The 20257-nt window shown below is 46.1% G+C and overlaps 1 protein-coding gene across 1 annotated transcript; it reads left to right on the top strand.

The window, feature by feature from the left end:
* The first annotated feature begins 13602 nt into the window (after positions 1-13602).
* LOC124670868 (receptor-like serine/threonine-protein kinase SD1-8) lies at positions 13603-19280 on the top strand. Its single transcript, XM_047207336.1, has 6 exons — positions 13603-14914; positions 17295-17405; positions 17516-17640; positions 17804-18020; positions 18381-18618; positions 19277-19280. The coding sequence occupies exons 1-6, from the start codon at positions 13603-13605 to the stop codon at positions 19278-19280; spliced, it is 2007 nt and encodes a 668-aa protein (XP_047063292.1).
* Positions 19281-20257: the final 977 nt, after the last annotated feature.

Here is a 20257-nt window from a genome sequence, read left to right as displayed (position 1 = left end):
GTAGTTGCTTACATGAAAAGTTGATGATCAACGGCATTTACTCGCTTCTATTGTAATCCATAATAACACAGTGTAATCCATTATGTGTCTTTATGGCAATAGTTTTCTTTTCGGCATTTTCAGTTTGCTTCAGTACCATGCCAAATCCTTCATGTATTGTTCACGTCACAAACTTTTATATCAATATTGGTGACATCATATGCAAGTGCAGAATATGTGGGGATTTACAAACTTCTGAACATTCTTTCATGTCCAAAAATGCTATTTCTGTGGCAGCAAGTCAGATTATTGCAGTTACTAACACTAAGGACATGTGTGAAAATACCGATATTTTTTCTCAAAATTACTATCTTCATTGACTGGTAACCAAAATCCTCTCCACAGTTTAGGTCAATTGTTTCCTCACCCAATTATTGATGCAGATTTTGCATCATGTCGTTTCTACATTATGCCCGCCGCAACGCGCGGGGTATCATCTAGTATCTAAATTAGAGCAACCCACTAAGTGATTTCTCTCAACATGCAAGCCCTCCACATCACCCCAATTGTTTCTATTGGCCCTCATCTCATTCAGCCATGCCATGTCATCAGGTACTCCATTAACTTAATATATACTGATTTTCCTTTTTCTGCATCTCCATGTTTACCGCAATAATTCACCGACCCATTCCGCTAATGAAAACACACTTATATTTAATAACTCCCAACGCATCGACTTATGACTGATGGCCTACCGAGCCATTATATACCTCATCTGCCTGGGGCACTAGACATCTATGCCTTGTAGGTGACAGTATTGCTACAGAGGTCACACCCAGCTCCGTTGGGGCCTCCACTACCAGGTCCTTATCTCCCTCTCTCTGAAATTAATTTTGTTCGTGGATTACAGGAAACACTTTCTCTAGCCATTGGGATATTTCCTTATAGTTTAATATGCAGATTGCTTTTTGGAGAACAGGTCAGTACGGTATCGGGATGATGTATTGGAATAATCTAAGTGTTCAGGAGATGCTTGGGACAATCATATGATGCCTCTCAATTTTCTTTTGTTTTTCCTTGGATATTTTTCAAATAGTTCTGTTCTGGTCTGTGTCGATGATGTTGGTTGGATGAACCACTACGGGAACGCGCCGAGGTGCCGACGGTCAGATTCTGTGCCGACGGCAAAATATCGGGGCCGTCGGCACAGGACCCGTTCCGGCCGTAGCCGCGAGTAAGCCGTCGGCATAGGAAAACAGTCGGCACAGGAAGGTCTGTGCCGACGGCAACCGTCGGCACAGTTTGGACCGTCGGCACAACCTCTCCTCCATGACGGCGAGGTAACAGCGTTAGGCCTGCCGTCGGCACATATTTCAGCCTTGTGCCGACGGCAAAGCCGTCGGCATAGCTATTTTCTATTTTACCACATTAATCTTCCAAAAATCATAACTAAATCATTCTAACTCAGAAAAATACAAATAATATATCAAAATTTTCAGAAAAATAAGATCTATCTTGGAAAAATATCAAACACGTAATATTTCAAATATCTCAAAAACCTTCTCAAAAATGAGCTATCAGGTCCGATGTTTCATGGCTTTCACACCAAACAACCAATGTTATGGCTAGCATCGTCGCATAGTTTGAGATAATGTACCCATATTGTGCATACATGTGCATCTTGAGATGTCATACGATGCTGCAGTAGGAAGTTTTCCATTTTATCGCAGGAAAAAACCATTTTCCATTTTTGGTATTTTCGTTCTGCTTCCACAATTAACAAATCCATTTCAACTTTGCCATTTCATATTGTCTCCAGAGTAAAGAAACAAATAAATTTTTCTAGATGGATTGGTATGTTCAGGAAATAGTTTGTTTTATCTCTAGCTATATAGCTGTGAATGGAACATGAGCTGTTAATTGTGGAAGCGTAACGAAAATACCATGCGAGTAACCAAACTATAACGATTTGCTATCTACCTTGATTGTAAAATGATATCCCCTTGGAAAATTCCTCTTATGCTTCTCTTTATCTTCTAGTACTTCTATTCTGGTTTTTATTCGGTGATGTTTGCTAGATGTACTAATCCATTTCCACTCGCCATTTCAGATTCATTCAAGAGTAGACAAACGGATAATTCATTTTGGAGTAGATGGATTATTGGTATGTTCAGAATAGAAATATATATAGTTCTTAATCTCTATACGGATGGGAAGCGAACATGAAATGCTAATTGTGGATGTAGAACGTGGAAAAATGCATGTAACAAAACTGTAATGATTTCTTATTCAGTTCTTCCGCTTTAATTGGCAAGAGCTACAAATTGTGATGAGAATTGTATGCACAATTTGAATACAAAATGCATTTTTGTTAGATAACTCTTTTCTCTCTCAAGTCTGTATGTCAAGTATGGATAACTCTCTATTTTTCTTTCTCTCAAGTATGTATAAGGACACTTCATATAGTAGGTTGTTTATGTTTTCTATTCATTTTTAACTTTATATCAACCAGTTATTGACAATATTATACCCAAATATTTCCGCAGCAACGCGCGGGGTATCATCTAGTTAAATTAGAGTTGATGGCGGTCCTTCATCCCACCTCCTCATTCCACCCCTAAGAAAGAAGGTAAGACAAAAATAATTTTTGGTATTAAGTTGCAAAAAAGAATAGAGATTTGTGATTCTTTTTTGTTAAGGAAGGAAAGAAGTAATCAATTTTTTTTTACAAAATAAAAAGAAAAGGTTTATAGTGGAGAAAAAACCCTGTGAAACCAACATACATAGATATAACGTGGAAGAAGATTGATGGAGCTGCAAATCTAGCTGTAAAATCTGCATCAAATTCCATGGTGAAATTCTAGCCTTTGCAAATGAATTGTTCTAGTAAGTGTATGAGTGTTGGATTCAGGAAGCTCTTATGATGTGACGTCTGAGAAGGAATGGTTCTCAAACTACACGCCTGCTGATTTTGGAGTTGTCTATCAAGGCGATAGTGCGCTTCCGCGCATTATGGTCATTGGAGATATATCAAGATCAAGACTCAAGACTCAATATGGTGATAAACTGGTGCTCCATGATGTTTGGTATGTGTGGATGGTTTGCAGGAATCTTCCATGGCAAAGGTTATGTATACCATGTGAACATGTATAAGTCTACCATGTGAGTCAAGAAGGACAGGAAGATGTTTTTGAGGGAAACAATGATTACAAATAACCTGTTTAAGGTGCATCTGGGCATCATTAGAGGTGGAGGTAAAGATGAGCAAGATGAGGCGATAGGATCAGCTGGGGCAAATGAGGATTCAACAATTGGCTCATTTTTCGATAAAGGGAATATTAATATCAAAAGATACCAATTACACCCAGTTTCTGCAACAACGCAACACCCTAATGGCCAGGGACGGAGCCAGCAGGGGGCTGGCTGGGGCCATGGCCCCCCTCATGGTAGAAAATTTTCTGAAAACCACCTTGTTAATATGCTGATTTGACCTGCAATTTCACCTAAATTTAGCTATATGGCCCCCTCCAAGAAATTTTACATACTATTGGCCCCCCTTATGTCATTTTCCTGGCTCCGTCCCTGCTAATGGCAGTACGGATGCACACAACAAAAAATATAAAAAAAAACTAAGAAAGAAAAGTTCCGCTAGTAACAGTAATACATCCATAGGTGTATAAGGGAAACCAAGTACAACATACATAGGTGTTCGAGTGAAGTTGACGATTTCACACAAGTACAAAAAAAACACTACAGGTGGCGCACCCAAAACCTTGGTGGCGGAACCTGGTACCCACCTATTATGCCACTGGTAGCGTTCTTTTTTAGATGGTTACTGGTAGCGTTCTGGTAGTACTAGTAGAATGCGTTTTAATAGCATGCCACTATTTTTTTATATAATCATGAGCATAGCTGAAAAAAGGCACGTTGCTATTTATACGTAGCATACCTAGTTTTGACACGCTACTAGTATTTGGAGCTGAGCAGATCATTTTTTAAGGCAAATCAGTGGATTTCTCCACTGTGTATATTTATAATTTTCAAAAAATTATATAATATAAAAGGCTGTTGCTAGAGGGAAGCAACAAAAAAGCTATCTAAAAGGCCATAAGCCTAAAGGGCTATCTAACAGACCTTTAGGTTCCACTTACTAGTGGCGTGCATCTTTTGTGCGTACGTTACAAGTAATAGCAACGTCGTAAGCCTTTCAGATGCGGTATTAGTAAGTTTCTACCTATAACTATTTTTCTACTTTTTTCGATAAAGGATGCTTTATTACTTTAATAAGCAATTACATCCAGCCTCTGCATAACCAGGATGCACACAGCCGTTTTGTTGTTTCAAGTCCAAAAGGATAAATAATAAAAACTAGGCGAGATATATATCGGAACGATGAATCATATAACGCCTAAAGTGTAGGTGGGGCATCTATCCGTAGACTATGCTGCCACCCATGTAGGGAAAAAGTATCCCTCGCCGTAGCCTCTAACCGTGTACAGACCTCCGTAAATAGTTGTCGGTTCTCCACTCGCTGTAGAGGTAACCATGAACGGAGAATACCTGTACATCTGTAGATGACCTGCAACAAAGAACAATTTTTGTCATTAAAGATCTTGTCATTTCTACATAGCCAAAGCGCCCAGATAACTGCTAGTGCCCCCACCCTAAGAAGCAACTTAAACCTTGAATCTATACCATGAAGCCAATTGCCAAAGACATTGGCGACACTAGTCGGAGGATACAAGGTAGATGCTACTTGGATGACAGACCATATAGATCTCGCGAACTGGCACTGGAAGAATAAGTGTTTGATTGTTTCGTCCTGATGACAAAAAACACACCGTGTACTTCCATGCCAATTCCGCTTAACAAGATTATCTTTGGTGAGAATAACCCCACGACGAAGATACCATCCAAATTTTTTAATTTTTAATGGTATCTTCATCTTCCAAATCTTCTTATTGTTGTCAACTGGTAAGTCAGAAAGAAGAATCGCATTGTAGAAAGATTTTACGGAAAAGGTACCATCTACATGAAGGTTCCATCTAAATTCGTCCGGTTCGAGGTGATAAATGAATATCTCCGAGCCGTTGAATTAGGGTATTCCATGCCACAAGTCTTTGTCCAAGTAAAACCCGTCCGAACGTCACATTCGGAGGTGAGGTAGCCATTACGGTAGCAATGGTATCACCTTGGCGATGAGCAATCCTATACAGAGCAGGATACTCGTTCACTTAAGGGTGCATTGTCTAGCCAAGCATCTTCCCGTAATCGTATCTCGTGCTCCATTCCCGATTGAGAAAGTACCATGGCGAAAGAATACATTTTTTGTCGCCATAAGACCAGCCCGTAAGTGAGAATCCCCAGGTTTCCAAACCACTTGGGATAATGTCTTCGAACCGATATACTTTCTCCGAAGAATAGTTTGCCAAGTCCCATCCTCGCAAGTAGCTTAAACAGCCATTTACCCGTAAGAGCTGAATTCTTGACCTCCAGGTCATGAACTCCAAGCCCTCCTTGATCTTTGGAACTACAAACTATACTCCACTTAACCGATCGATATTTCTTTTCTCGCTGTCCCCTTGCCAAAAGAATCTGGATCGATAGTAATCGAGTTTATACAGAATTCCTTTCGGTAGGATGAAGAATGATAACATATACAGTACCATATTTGTGAGTACCGAATTAATGAGTACCAATCTTCCTCCCAGGGACAACAATTTACCTTTCCAACTACTAAGGCGTTTTTGTAATCTTTCTTCCACTAATTTCCATTCCGCGATTGTAAGTCTCCGATAATGAATCGGAATACCCAAATAACGAATAGGAAATTGGCCTTGCCCGCAACCAAACAACTCTGTATACAGAGCCGTATCGTTTTGGGCATCACCGAAACAGAACAATTCGCTTTTATGGAAATTGATTTTCAATCCCGACAACTCGCTCAAAAGCCGCCAAAATTAATTTCAGATTTTGAGCTTTTTCAAGATCATGATCCATAAACAGAATTGTATCGTCGGCATATTGAAGTATAGATAAACCACCATCAACCAGATGTGGAATCACTCCTTCAATCTGGCCATCAGCCTTGGCCCGCTCTATGAGTATAGCCGGCATATCCGCTACAATGTTAAACAACATCGGTGATAACGGATCCCCTTGGCGTAACCCTTTTCGTGTTTGGAAATAGTGGTCGGTGTCATCATTAACCCGGATTGCGACACTACCTCCATACACAAAATCATTTATTAGAGCGCGCCACTCTGGAGAAAAACCTTTCATCCTGAGTGTCTGCTGTAGGAAAGACCACTTAACTTTATCATACGCCTTTTCAAAATCTAGTTTTAAAATAACCCCATGTAATTTCTTAGAATGCATCTCATGTACCGTCTCATGCAAGACCGCCACTCCATCAAGGATGTTCCTTCCTTGCATAAAGGCTGTCTGTGATGGCTGGACAACATGATCCGCAACCGTATTAAGTCTAATGGTGGCCACTTTCGTGAAAATCTTGAAACTTACATTTAAGAGGCAAATAGGTCTATATTGTTGAATCCTTTCCGCCTCATTAACTTTCGGTAACAAGATTACTTCACCAAAATTTAGACGAAATAATTCTAGTTGTCCAATGTGTAGGTCATCGAACAAATCTAGAAGGTCCGATTTAATCGTATCCCGGAAAGTTTGATAAAATTCCGCTGGAAAACCATCGGGACCCGGTGCTTTGTTGCATTCCATTTGAAAAATTGCCTTCGAACCTCTTCCTCGGTATAAGGTGCGGTTAGTAGACCATTTTCTTCCATAGAAACTTGGGGTATATCGTCCGTTAAGTCCTCATTAAGAGAGAAGGTGCTTTCCTCCGGAGGACCAAACAGAACCTTTATAATAATTAGTAATGTAAGATTTGAGTTGCTCATGGCCTTCAATCAACCCTTCATCTTGAATAAGAGAATGAATACGTTTTTTTCGATGTCTCCCATTGGCTAAGCCATGGAAATATCGCGTATTTGAACCTCCTTCCAAAATGAATTGAGCTTTGGAACGTTGATACCATTTGAGTTCCTCCTCGCGAAGAAGACTCGCCATCTGCGCATTTGATTGATTTTTAAGTTCAATCTCTTGCGTAGACAACGGTCTAACCTCCGCAACAGCCTCAAGCTCATCAATTACATTTGATAAGCGAGCTTTCTCTTTTTAAGGATACCGGCCGTATGGGCAGCCCAACCGGAGAGATGTTTGCGCATTGTCCGCATCTTATTATTCCATCTCAAAATTGGAGTGCTGCCCCCGACCGGTCTCTCCCAAACCTTCTTAACCATATTATGAAATCCCTCTCGATGTAGCCAGCCAAGTTCAAATTTGAACGGCCGTTTACAAACAGGACGGGGATTCCCAGTAGTTAGGAGGATGGGAGCATGGTCAGACAGTTTTTCAATACGTTCTAGTGCACGGACTGACACCATAGGGTATTTATTTTCCCATTCGGTATCCATCAACACGCGATCTAGTTTCTCGTATGTGGGTTCGGGCAAGCTGTTGGCCCAAGTAAGCTGTCGACCGGACATAAACACCTCTCTTAAATCAAGGCTATCAATGACAGCATTGAACAAGAAAGGCCAATGTCCATCGAAACGGCCTTTACTTTTCTCGTGAGGAAATCTCAACAAATTAAAATCGCCTCCGATTAAAATCGGATAAGGATTATCTTTTGTAAGATTTACCAACTCACGTAAAAAGTCAGCCTTAAAAGCATCCTGGGTGGCACCATACACAGCAACCAGACTCCACGTGAAACCGTCTGCTTTATTCTGAATGTCGAGCTTAATGTGATACTCTCCATCAGAACTAGCTAAGACAGGTCATGGTGTCTATACGGACGCCAAGTAAAATGCCACCGGACCTACCACGAGGCGGGCGAGAAAACCACTGAAAGTTAATCCCGCCTGACAGTCGGTCGAGAAAACTTTGTGTGAAATTTCGCCTACCCGTTTCTGATATAGCAATGAAATCTAAATCATAATCTCTACAACCATCGGCAATGTGGGAATGTTTAGCCAAGTCACCAAGACCTCTGCTATTCCGAAACATGCCATTCATCGAGAAACTATTTTAGATTTAGTATTCTTGCTATATCTACGAGATTTCTTTCCAGCCGACGATCGAGAACCACGTTCGAAGCTTGTAGATCAGAACTAAGCTCCACGTGTTCTAAATCGACTTCTGAAATATTACCAATAATAGCCGAGAGAAGCTGACCATCTAGGATGTCATCCTCTTCCTCATCGTCTACTACTCGTTGTTTCATGCCCAGTGGAAACATTCGGAACAACCGTTAGACGGTCAAGTTCCGTCTGTCTCAACACATTGGCCGAAACTGAAATCTCATCAGACCTACTACCCATATTAACTCCTATGCTACTCAAATTTGAAGAAATACGAGTATCTGAAAACGAATTAAACGACTTGGATGGCTGCTTAGTACCTGCCGTGTCGAGGTTCTTCTCAGCCTTACGTCGCATGGCTCTCTGCATGGCGTCCTCATCCGTCGGCCCCGCCCCATCCACCGCAAGAGCGTACCTCCCACTCCGCCTCACCGTCGGTTGAACAACGGGAGGAGGGACCGTGGGTGGCGGCTGCTGCAGGGTGGATACCGGCGATGGAGAAGTCGAGGGCGGTGGAGACCAAGCCGGTGAGGGAGAAGAGGTCGTCGATACAGGGGTAGAAGGTGATGTAGCCCCCTGTATCACAGCAGCCCCAGGCGAGTCCCCCTTCGCGGGGGAAGAGGGTGTCGAAGAAGAAGCGCCCTTCGTCCCATCAGCCTGCCCCTCCGCCCATGGAGGCGGTATCACAGGCTCAACGGGTCCGTCCGCGGGACACGACGAGACCCTCAAGGTCCGCTGCCCCGCATCCAGATGGCGCGGTAGCGTAGCGTCCTCCGCCGCACCGTGCAGCTGCGTATCGACCTCCGAAGTCGGCTGCTGCGACGAAGGTGGCGACATGGCCGGCTGCTGCATAGCCGGCCGGTGCATCGGCCCCAATGCCAGCAGGCCCGTGGTCAGCTGCAGCCGACGCTGGGGTCACCACGGCCGACTGCTGCATGTTGTCGATAGGGACGCAGCGAGGCGCCCTCTGCACAGCCATCACGGCCCGACCGAACCAGGCCCATCGACTTTGCGGCCCACTAGAGGAGGCCTCCAGTGTCGCATCCGCCGGTTTGAATCGCGGCTCGAGACCCGCCGCGATCAACGGCCGCACCGCCGGCTCCTCGGCCGTCACCGAAGGCGAAGCTACCGGCGTCGCCTCCACCACCACGCAAGGGCGAGCGGCGGCGGTGAAGATGACTCTGGAACGATACGGGACCTGGTCGATCTCCCGTGATCGTATGCTGTTGTCGATAGGGACGCAGCGAGGCGCCTTCTGCACAGCCATCACGGCCCGACCGAACCAGGCCCATCGACTTTGTGGCCCACTATAGGAGGCCTCCAGTGCCGCATCCGCCGGTTTGAATCGCGGCTCGAGACCCGCCGCGATCAACGGCCGCACCGCCGGCTCCTCGGCCGTCACCGAAGGCGAAGCTGCCGGCGTCGCCTCCACCACCACGCGACTCAGCGTCGGAGACGCCCCAAGCACCACGGAGGTAACAGACCCCAACGAAGGATCCACCGGCGCGATCGCCGCCGGCCGACGTGACGTAGCTGCAGCGAGGAAGTCCCCAAAGACAGGCGCCGGCGTGACTCGACGACGCGGAAGCGGGCCTCTCCAGGGCTTCATCCGCGGCATCCGGGAAAGCCGCAGGCCTACCGGCGACGAGGACACCGCCCTCATCACTGACCTCTTGACCTTCTCCCTCGGCGGCGGCGACGCAGACCTTGCCCGCTCCGACTACCTGCACGACGAAAAACGTACCTCCGGCGACGCAGACCTTGACCATTCCCTGGACTTAGACGTCGGGAATCCGATCTTTGTCCAGAAGTCTTCTCTCACCGCCTCTAGGGACAATTCCGGCAACCGCCCGATCTGCTGCACTGCTGGTTCAAACCCTAGCACCGACCACGCCGCCTCCTCCGCCGTCTCCCGCGACTTCTCGTCAGAATCCTCGTCCTCCGCTAGGCAGCAGAATCTGGATCCAACGGTTGGCCGCGCCGGCGAGGGAGGAGCCGATGCGCCGGCGGCACGCGCAGGATCCGACCGAGCCGCCCCATCACGCGCAGGCCCCATCACGCGCCACGGAACTCCAGTTCTTCGATCCGATCGAATTGCAGGCGTCTCCCTGCTTACTGGATGACCACGATCCTGATCTTCACTGGAGCTGGGCGTGGCCGATGAGCGGGAGACAGTGGAGATGACCTGTAGCCGGCGGCCGGGACGATCGGGTGCGAGGAGCAGGCTGGGAGGAGCGGGTCGGGTGGAGCAGGCCGGGAGGAACAGGTCGGCGGCAGGCGGGCGGGAGGAATGGATCGACGGCGGGCGGCCGGGAGCCTATAGTGTCAATTTGACAACATATTCGCCAAGGAGGAAGCCATTAACGATCTATAAGGCTAAATGTGTCCCCCTCGAATCTTTGAGGAGAGATGTCCTAATGCCTGATTTAAGTCCATGTTGGTCTCCGATTGAACTAGGTTGGTGAGCTGAGACGCTCGTCCAACAGCCCAAAAATCGTTAAAGATCGTGTGCGTGTGTATGTAGCTTCTGTACTTTTTTTTTGCGGGGGTGTAGCTTCTGTACTTAACTGCCTACCATATCACTAATGATATATACATGCCATAGAAATCTAACTGGGCCCGTATGCTAGTTTCTTTTTAACAGAAATGAACTTGTGTTTGACCAATGGATAACCATGAATAACAGGCTCAAATTCCCGGCTATCAAAACATGGGTCAACTCCCTTTGTGATCTCTTTCGCAAAAAAAAAAAGTAATTGTATACTTGCTATCAAAGAAATAAAGATTGCAACAACCATGATGTATCACAACAGGAATAATCTAGCAATAAAGCAATTGTATACTTGCTATCAAGGAGAAGATTCAACCAAAGCCGCAATAAAAACAGAACAAAATTCTGTGTTTCCTCTTTTTTTTTTAAAAAAACATCGCGATCATTCTGTGCTTAGAAGTGATCCTTCCAAGCCCACTTGAACCGGTCTGGGATCACAGGTTTGACAAATCGAAACCTGACAAGATCTCATCATCAGTTACATAGGTGCCGCTCTGAAAACTACTAGTACATCGCTAGGACGCTAGCTGCATGCTCTGCATCGTCGTGGTGGTAGCTTTTGATGACATGCTCTGCATTTCGCTGACATAATATAGCGGCTGGAACCACTTTGATCCAGTCAAGGTTTTCACTTTGATCCAGTGACTGGATCCACCTGTATTGGTTTTTACGGTACCTATTTCTTAAATCCATGATTGCTCAATCACCCCTCCGTCACTCACTCACGTCTACAAAAGAAATCAGCTGACAATGCAACTTCCCGAAATTTTTTGCTAAATTTTATATTCGTTTAATAGAACTGAAGTGCTCTACCTTCTTGACAAATTTCATCCAAGGAAAAAAAACAACTCTTTCAAGTACCGTGCTACTACTGTTCCTCGAAATAGTCTTTCGCCCCGCTTTATAAATAAAGCAACCACACCATACAAGATCAGAAACAAAGAGAAAATGTGGGGCAACAGCAGAAACATGCCCAACTGAAAGGGAAGATACAAAGGAAGCTAATGGCAGATCGACTAAGCGATGGCACTTCGCAACTGTCGACGCCCTCCGAAATTTTCCACCACGCTACATGCACCACGGATCACCAAGTACCAAGGTAGCACCTTCAGGAAGGAATACGACGTCAACACGCCGCTGCTGCCCGGACCAGCGAACTGGACCTAGGGTTTCCCCCGGTACTCGGGGTTAGGTGGTACCGGGGATCCACGATGCCCTCCAAGAAGGAAAGGCGACACCCGCAGGCGCCACCGCATCGGTGTCGGACTAACCGGCAAGGATTTCTCCCGAACCCCTCTACCACCAACCCTCGGAAATCCGTAGCATAGGAGCCCACGAGGTCCATACGCAGAGGTGGTAGGGTACGCCAGCCGCTAGACGCAGGAAAGGCAGCCGCAAAAAGGCCCGCAATGCTCGGGCCCAACAAGGCCCGTAAAGCAATGGCCAGTTCTAGGCCCAGATCCAGCCCGCAAGCTCGCCGTAGCCGCCGCCGCCTTCCTCTTGTCCGGCAACCCGCACCATCGCACCTCGACGCAAGGATCTCATCACCACCCGTCTGCCGCCCACCAGCTCGCGTCGCCCCAGAATGAGCCACCATCGCCGCCTCTCCGTGGCCAGCACCGCCAAGAGGACACCGTCGCGCCGCCGCCGGCAGATCCCGGCCCGCCTGGCCTAGATCCGGCCTGTAGCAAGCACAACATGGCAGCGCATCTCGCCACCGGCCTCCCAGCAAGCCAGCCCGCCATCGAGCCGCCCCTCCATCCTCCGCAGAGGTCGGCCGACCACCTACCACCACGGCGCCGCCTCCACCCGCTACTGCAAAGGCAGATGACCACGGCCCACGCCGCCCACGGCCCGCGCCATCCAGGGAAACCGACGCCGTCGACCTCCAGGATGCGCCACCCCCACACCGCCGCGCGTCGAGGCAGCGGGTCAAGCCCGCGCGCCGGCCGCCGTGGCACCCGACGGGCTCGCCACACCCTGGCCCAGAGGGTGCGCTCACCCTCGCGAGCAAGGGAACGAGAGGGCCTCGCCGCTGCCGGCGCCGACCGGGCTTTGCTCGGCCACGCCCTCAGGCGGCGGTGAGGGAGGGGGGAGGGGAGGAGAAGCCCGGCGGCGGCGGAGGTTAGGGTTTCCCCCCGGTCGCCACGCGGGGACGACACGAGAGGGACACGGGAGGGGAAGGGGGGATTAGGACGCGGCTGTTTTCCTAGAGCCGATCGCCTGTCTCAACTCGGGGTCCGTGCTACTACTGTTACCAAACCAAATTAAATGGATGTCAAAATAGAATGTTACCTTCCCAGTCCTCCAACCTGCTTAACAACTTCAGTACATTAATACCGTCAAAATAACAACTCGAGTAGTACTCATAGTTTAAAATAGCGGGCTATCTCATTTAGCCGCAATTTTTTTAGAGGCTATAAAAGGCTATACCCGGGTTATAGCGGGCTATTCCATTTAGCCCTTTTTCAAAATTTTAAAATATTTTTATCATATCTTACCAAAAGAAGAGGAAAACTATGACTCAAATACGATTCGTGATACAACTTATTTAACTATTCAAGGCAAACAAATATTTAGATATTCAACTCACAAGTTTTATCTAATTATACTGAACGCAAATTCTGAAAACAAGAAATAAAAAATAAAAAAGAAGATAAATGCAAAATACATAAGGTTTAGCGGCTAAATTAGAGGCTAAACAGGGGTTAAATTAGGCTATAGCGGGCTATTAGTGATTTTTTCTCATTTAGCCTATAAAGAGCATAGCCGCAGCGGCAGGTCTCCTGAAAGGCTATAGCCGGCTATTTAAAACCATGGTAGTACTTTGACGAACCTTTGAGGAGGCCGTTTTATTCACTGTGAAATCCATGGTCCGTGATCTCTGTGCTGTGCAAAGGAGAGTTCGTCATGATGGCAACCAGCCAACTGCTGGAACACATCATCCTGCTGCTGCTCTTGCTCAGCTTCTTCCTCTCGGTCCAAACCACCGCCGCCGCTGGTTTCGCTGACAAGCTCGAGAGGGGCCAGAACCTCACCGACGGAGAGACGCTCGTCTCGGCCGGCGGCTCCTACACTCTCGGGTTCTTCTCTCCCGGGGTGTCCACCAAGAGGTACCTCGGCATATGGTTCTCCGTATCCAACAACACCGTCTACTGGGTGGCCAACCGCGACCAGCCGCTGGGCGACAGGACCGGGATTCTGATCTTCGACGACGTCGACAGACTCGTCCTGCTCGACGGCTCCCGCCGCCGGGCGTGGTCTTCAAACTTCCTGGCCGCCCCCGCCGCGGTGGTGCAGCTTCTCGAGTCCGGCAACCTGGTCGTGCGCAACGGCAGCAGCGACACCTCCCTGTGGCAGTCCTTTGATCACCCGTCGGACACCTTGCTGCCCGGCATGAAGTTGGGCAAGAACCTCTGGACCGGAGGTGATTGGCAGCTCACGGCGTGGCGCTCAGCCGACGACCCGTCTCCGGGGGACTACCGCCGCACGCTGGAAATGGCAGGGCTGCCGGAGCTCGTCGTGTGGCACCGCGACGTCAAGAAGTACAGCACGGGCCCGTGGAACGGGCTCAACTTCAACGGCGTCCCGGAGAGGTCGTGGTTCGCGGACAAGTATCCGCTGCGGGTGACAACGAGCCCGTCGGAGATGACGTTCGGGTACACCGCCGCGCCCGACGCGTTTCTGACCCGAGTCGTTGTGAACCACACCGGCGCGACGGAGCGGCTGGTGTGGGACGTCGGCACCGGGGAGTGGCGCTCCTACTGCAAGGGGCCGAGGGACACCTGCGACACGTACGCAAGATGCGGGCCGTTCGGCCTCTGCGACGCCGGCGCGGCTTCCTCGGCGTTCTGCGGCTGCGTAGAGGGGTTCAGCCCTGTGCATGCGACGCCGTCGTCGCAAGAGGTCAAGGATAGCGCGGGTGGGTGCCGACGGGATGCGCCGCTGGACTGTGCCGGCGGGAAGACCACGGACGGCTTTAAGGTGGTGCCAGGGGTGAAGCTTCCGGACACGCAGAATGCGTCGGTGGACATGGAAGTCGAGCTGGAGGAGTGCAGGGACAGGTGCTTCGCTGACTGCTCGTGCCTGGCCTACGCCGCCGTGGACATCAGGGGAGGCGGCCATCGTACCGGCTGCGTCATTTGGAAAGATGATATATTTGATCTTCGTTTCGTCGACGGCGGGCAGAATCTCTACCTCAGGTTGTCAAAATCCGAATTTGGTATGTAATCCAAAAGTTATCCCTCTAACGATCCACGTACTCTAACTCTTCTGGTCTTGCCATGATTTTTCAATTTTCTTTTAGCTTCAAATAAATTTACTAGACTTGCCAATATTGGACAAGCTAGTATAATATTTCAGCTTCAACGACACCGGCCACAATCAAGGTATACAGAATACATAAGTTACAATATTTAACTCCCAAAACAATCTTGATTAAACTCCATATATACGTTACAAAATATAAGTTTTTTACCTAAGTTAAAGTTCTCTAAGTTTTGCACAAAAAAAGTTCTCAAAGTAGACCGAGTATTTTATATTTTGGACGCAGGTATGTTTCTCCATATAATAGATCAAATTGTAAAATCTTAACTTACGTCAAAATTTATGGGCCATATGTTTGGAATTGGGTTGAGTATCTGGTACCAATATCTTTCTTACTCCCTCCGATCCGGAAAAAGTGTCCGGTTGTTAATACAAATGCATTTTACAAATAAACCCTTCTCAAATTAGAAAAATGTGGATCCTCTGCTTATTATCGGGGCGGTCGGTGAGAGAGCGGAGACCATCGTGTTGAGGGACGAGGGGCGTCCAGGGTCCAGGTCCAGGTCCTGCTCACACCGCGCGACGCCGGCGAGGCCCAGCCAGATCCGTTCCGCCTCCCGCCTCGTCGACGTGTTGTAGTTGCTGGAAGCTGAGCCGCTAGAGATTCGTCGACGGACGAACAGATGCGCGGGGAAGGAGGGTCTGCCGGCGACGGTGGAGGGCTTGAGCGGCCGACGAGTAAGGGCGGGGACAGGGCGGATTGGATCGGGATCTTGGTGGGGTTGATGTACGAGAGAGAGAGAGAGTATGAGGATAAGCTGTGTGGGAACGAGGGAGATGGGTGGGTCGCGTGCGTCTCCTTCTCTCCTTATTTCTGGTTCTTTTTTTTTCCAACCGTTGTTGCTGGTGAGAGACAAAGAGGATAAGCTGAACTGCGGGTCAAGAAAAAAGAAAACACGAGGCTGTTTTTGCAAAATGGCCGCTTCGACTCTTTTTCCGGATCGGAGGGAGTACATAATTACCACCTTTACTCACTATTTAAAACTAATAAAATTAATTCCCTTATTAGGGTAAAATCAATCATTGTCACATCAAATTATTATTTTTATACTTGTTCCTCAAATTTGCAGAGCTATAATCAAAATTTTACCAAACATTCAATTATAATACATCTTGAACTAACTTTATGATGCTTTCTAAAATAAATACAAAATCATTTTCCTACAATGGATTATTATGTTATAAATTATAATAAATATATATAATGGTTTTTCTGAACTCGAAAATTTGTTCTCCATTTTTTTATAAAACATACAAGTATTTAACTAATGTGATTCCTTTTTGGTTCAAATGAATATAATTCTAATAATGTCTTCTACATGAAATCCCTTCTACTAGACTACTTTCTTCTTTAAAAATTGACATAACAAATTTGATTGTACGGTAACTTGAAATCTTTAGTAAGTTAAATCATCCCCCCCCCCCCCACCACCACATAAAATGCACCCTAAGAATAAGTATAAGTTCTAATGTGAAATCTGTGACACTTAGGAACCATAAAGGATTAAAAGTGAAGTTATATATAATATGGTAAAGATGTCAATTACTTTGAATTGAAGGGGTTCAAAACATGAAAAAATAATGTAATCTAGATCTTTACTTCTACAAAATTTTGTGATCTAGATGTGATTTTATTAAATTGAAGATAATACATATAATCTCTTTAAGAAATAAAGTAGCTTCTTGCAGGTACCAGAGATATTCGGGTAGTACATGCACGTGACCACAGTGGCGGAGTCACACTATGGTTGTGTAGTCATATGACTACACAGTTTTCTACTTACATAGGTAGAAATTATGCACAAAATTACAAAAAAAAATATAAATACATATATTTGACTACACACCTTTAAACTGACTACACAAGGTTATCGTTCTGGCTCCGCCACTGCGTGACCATAATCTTGTCAGCCATGTCCATGCACAACTAGAGTGTACTACCAACGACTAGCTATCTTGGTCCTTCTGTCGAGAAGATAGTAACTCTCCTACGGTTTAAATATATCATGGTTTCACCTGCATAAAAATTACTTTCCAATAATTTGAAATGTACTCAGATACCATGTGGATGTGGAACAATAGTTAAATGGCATAAATGTGTGATAATACACAACTAAGTGGTAAAATGGAGAAGAAATTTCTTTAAACCAGGTAAACTTTGCTATAGAGCTCAAATAATATGTTGAAAACGGAATTTGCTCAAATATTTTGAATGACTCTGAGTATACGTACTGAGGCGACTTGTAATCTAACCTTTTCTTTGGTTGAGATAACAGATAACCGTAAAAGGTTTCCTACTCTACTTGTCGCCACACCTGTAGCTTCTGTTGTGGTGATTGTTCTGGTCGTCTTTTTGATTTGGTGGAGAAGTAGAAGGCGAATCATTGGTAAATTCTGCTGCTCTGATGGCTCAATTTCGTTGTTATTTTGCATGAAAGAGAAAAAAAAGAAATACATGGTAAATGCAATGTCGTAAATTCACAAGTTCCTTTTGAAGGTGGTATTCCTCACAATCCTACCATGGCGGTTCCTTCAGTTGGCCTAGATATTATTAGGGATGTCACTCAAAATTTCTCCAATGGTAATATCATCGGCCAGGGTGGATTTAGCGTCGTTTACAAGGTTAGTTCGTCGTTTAAAAGGTTATTTTGTACCCTTTGAAATACCTGAGGACGATGACCATATCCTTCATGGAGAAATTTCATTGGCTGAGACATTAACATACTACAGTAAAGCAACCATTGGCAAGCTCAATTTATAATATCTCAGATTCCAAAATCACCAGGGCCTGCTGCCGGAAGGAAGAACAGTTGCTGTCAAGAGGCTTAAACAGTCGGCGCTAACCACAAAAGGCAATAAAGATTTCGCAAGGGAAGTGGAAGTGATGGCTGGGCTCCGGCATGGAAGTCTTGTTCGCCTCCTAGCTTACTGCAGTGAAAGCAGGGAGCGGATACTCGTCTACGAATACATGCAAAACAAGAGCCTGAACGTCTACATATTTGGTACTCACTACTTACAGGAATACAATATCATTTTTTATTCATAATAAATGTCTCGTCTAGAAAACTCTGTGTTCCAATCTAGTCAGTATATAGTGTGTTAGACCCTTAAGTTTTTTTTTGTACTTAACCCTCCAAACAACAAAATGGTTCCTAAGTCTTAACATGCTCTAAATTTCAAAACCGAAATTTGATATCAGATTCCTTGGCATGACCATTTACCGAGCTCTCGCTAAAAAAAACTCAAGACTGTTTGCTCAATATGACCATTTACTTGGGTGGGAGGTAACCGGATTTCGGGACCAGTGACCAAAACCCTAAACAGATGTACACATGTAACAAACACTTATTTTGCACTGACAGGTGCAACAAACCTTCGTGCTTCACTCAATTGGGCAAGAAGGCTAGAATTACTAAAAGGGATCGCGCATGGTGTTGCGTACCTACATGGAGGATCGGGCGAGAGTGTGATCCACCGGGACCTCAAGCCGGGAAATATTCTTGTGGATGATGAGTGGAATCCCAAAATCGCTGACTTTGGTACCGCAAAACTGTTTGCCGTCGACCATGCGGGTCTTGATCAAACAATTGTAGTTTCACCGTATGTAACGAAATATACATCCTTTCACCATAAGAAATTTCTAAATGTTGATGCCTATAGGGGCGAGGGTTTGTTTGGGTTAAGCGTCCCTTCTATGTTTTGCTACTGTGTGTATTACGGTATTTGTCCACCGTGGCTCGTTTTGTTATTTTCAGTTCATTAACGTCATGTACTCCATCCGTTTGTAAATGTAAGATGTTTTAGTCTACTTATAAAGTAGATTAGATATAACCTAAAGTGAGTGAACCTACATACTAAAAATAGACTAAAATAAACTAAAGAGGGTGAACCAAAAAAAGTACTTCAACATCTTACATTTTCAAACGGAGGAAGTAGCACAATACAATGATGGGCGCTTACAAAGGGCATTTTTCTTTTAATGCTCCGCGAGAAAAAAATTATTACAATACGAGACAGTCATTATTTTTAACGCTACTATTGAGAACTTGCACCTACAAAAAATAGTTCTCTCTCTTCGTCAATTCACGTGAGGCCCAACCGATGAGACAATCAAACCTACGAAAATCTAGATCGAGTGCTAGCTACCTTAGAGTGGGAACAGAAACCCCCTAGTCTCTGTCAGGGTATTGACTAGACCGAGTATTGACTAAAACCCCTAGTCTCTGTCAGGATCACACACTATTATTAATTGATTTAGGTGAGCAAGCTAATCTAGGTAATGAGGCAGAATTTTTATTTAAACATGTAAGTACAAACAAGAGAGACATTCAATATTGTGAAGAAGCTATGCACAAATGGTTACCCTGCGGTACCAATAAGCTAGTACCACCATAGTTGAAGAAAATCCTTTAGAATTTGTGTTTGATAACAACACTCGAATAAGAATTTTACCGTATGTTCTCAAGTGTGTAGGATTCGATTTTAGCACTACGGACGACGACCAACCTTTTTATATTGGTCCAATATATGGTTCTTCTGAATTGAATGGTTGATCTTTATTATTGGTGGAAGAGGTCTTGTTGAGGAGAAGTGTATGTGAGAAGTGGAAGAGAAGATGTGCCTTGAAATTTCCCCAGGCCGGATCATTCGTCCCCTAAGCAGCCGGACCATCCGGCCCCTCTGCTCAAAATCAACCTAGGGATGGCTGCCAGTATTGGGGGCGGATGGAAATTCCATACGCCTGCCAGAAGTGATTTTCATCCGACCCGGTTTCAGAGCGTTGACCAAGTGCTGAAAAATGGGGCCGGAAGTTGCCCTGGAAGTTTGGGGCCAGAAGTGATTCCCCCCTCACCCCCTCCTCCACCATCAGAGCGTCAACCAGTTGAAGACTTTCCTAGGCGTTCCTGCTGTTTGAGGGGCGGACAAAAATCACATCCAGCCCCAAAAGTTCCCAATATCTGGGGCCGGTCGGATCATCCGCAAGCGCTGTACACGCTCACGCCGATCCTAGATCATCGGGGAGGGGGGGGGGGAGGGGACCATCCAGGGAAAACAAATCCGTATCATCCGCCCCCCTAACGTTTCAATGCCTCCAAGGCCCCGTACGGGTTATAAAAGGGGGAGCCTTCTTCCTCCTCAGGTCAGATCTGCAAGCACGAAGAACACTCTCTCTACTCCATAGATCTTGAGCTTCAATCGAGTGGATCTCCCTCCCTAGCCAACCAAATCTATCCAAACT

Source organism: Lolium rigidum, chromosome 7 (assembly GCF_022539505.1).
Source record: "Lolium rigidum isolate FL_2022 chromosome 7, APGP_CSIRO_Lrig_0.1, whole genome shotgun sequence".
Lineage (NCBI taxonomy): Eukaryota > Viridiplantae > Streptophyta > Magnoliopsida > Poales > Poaceae > Lolium > Lolium rigidum.
The sequence above is the reverse complement of the archived record's forward strand: the minus strand, read 5'-3'. Positions and strand labels throughout refer to the sequence as shown.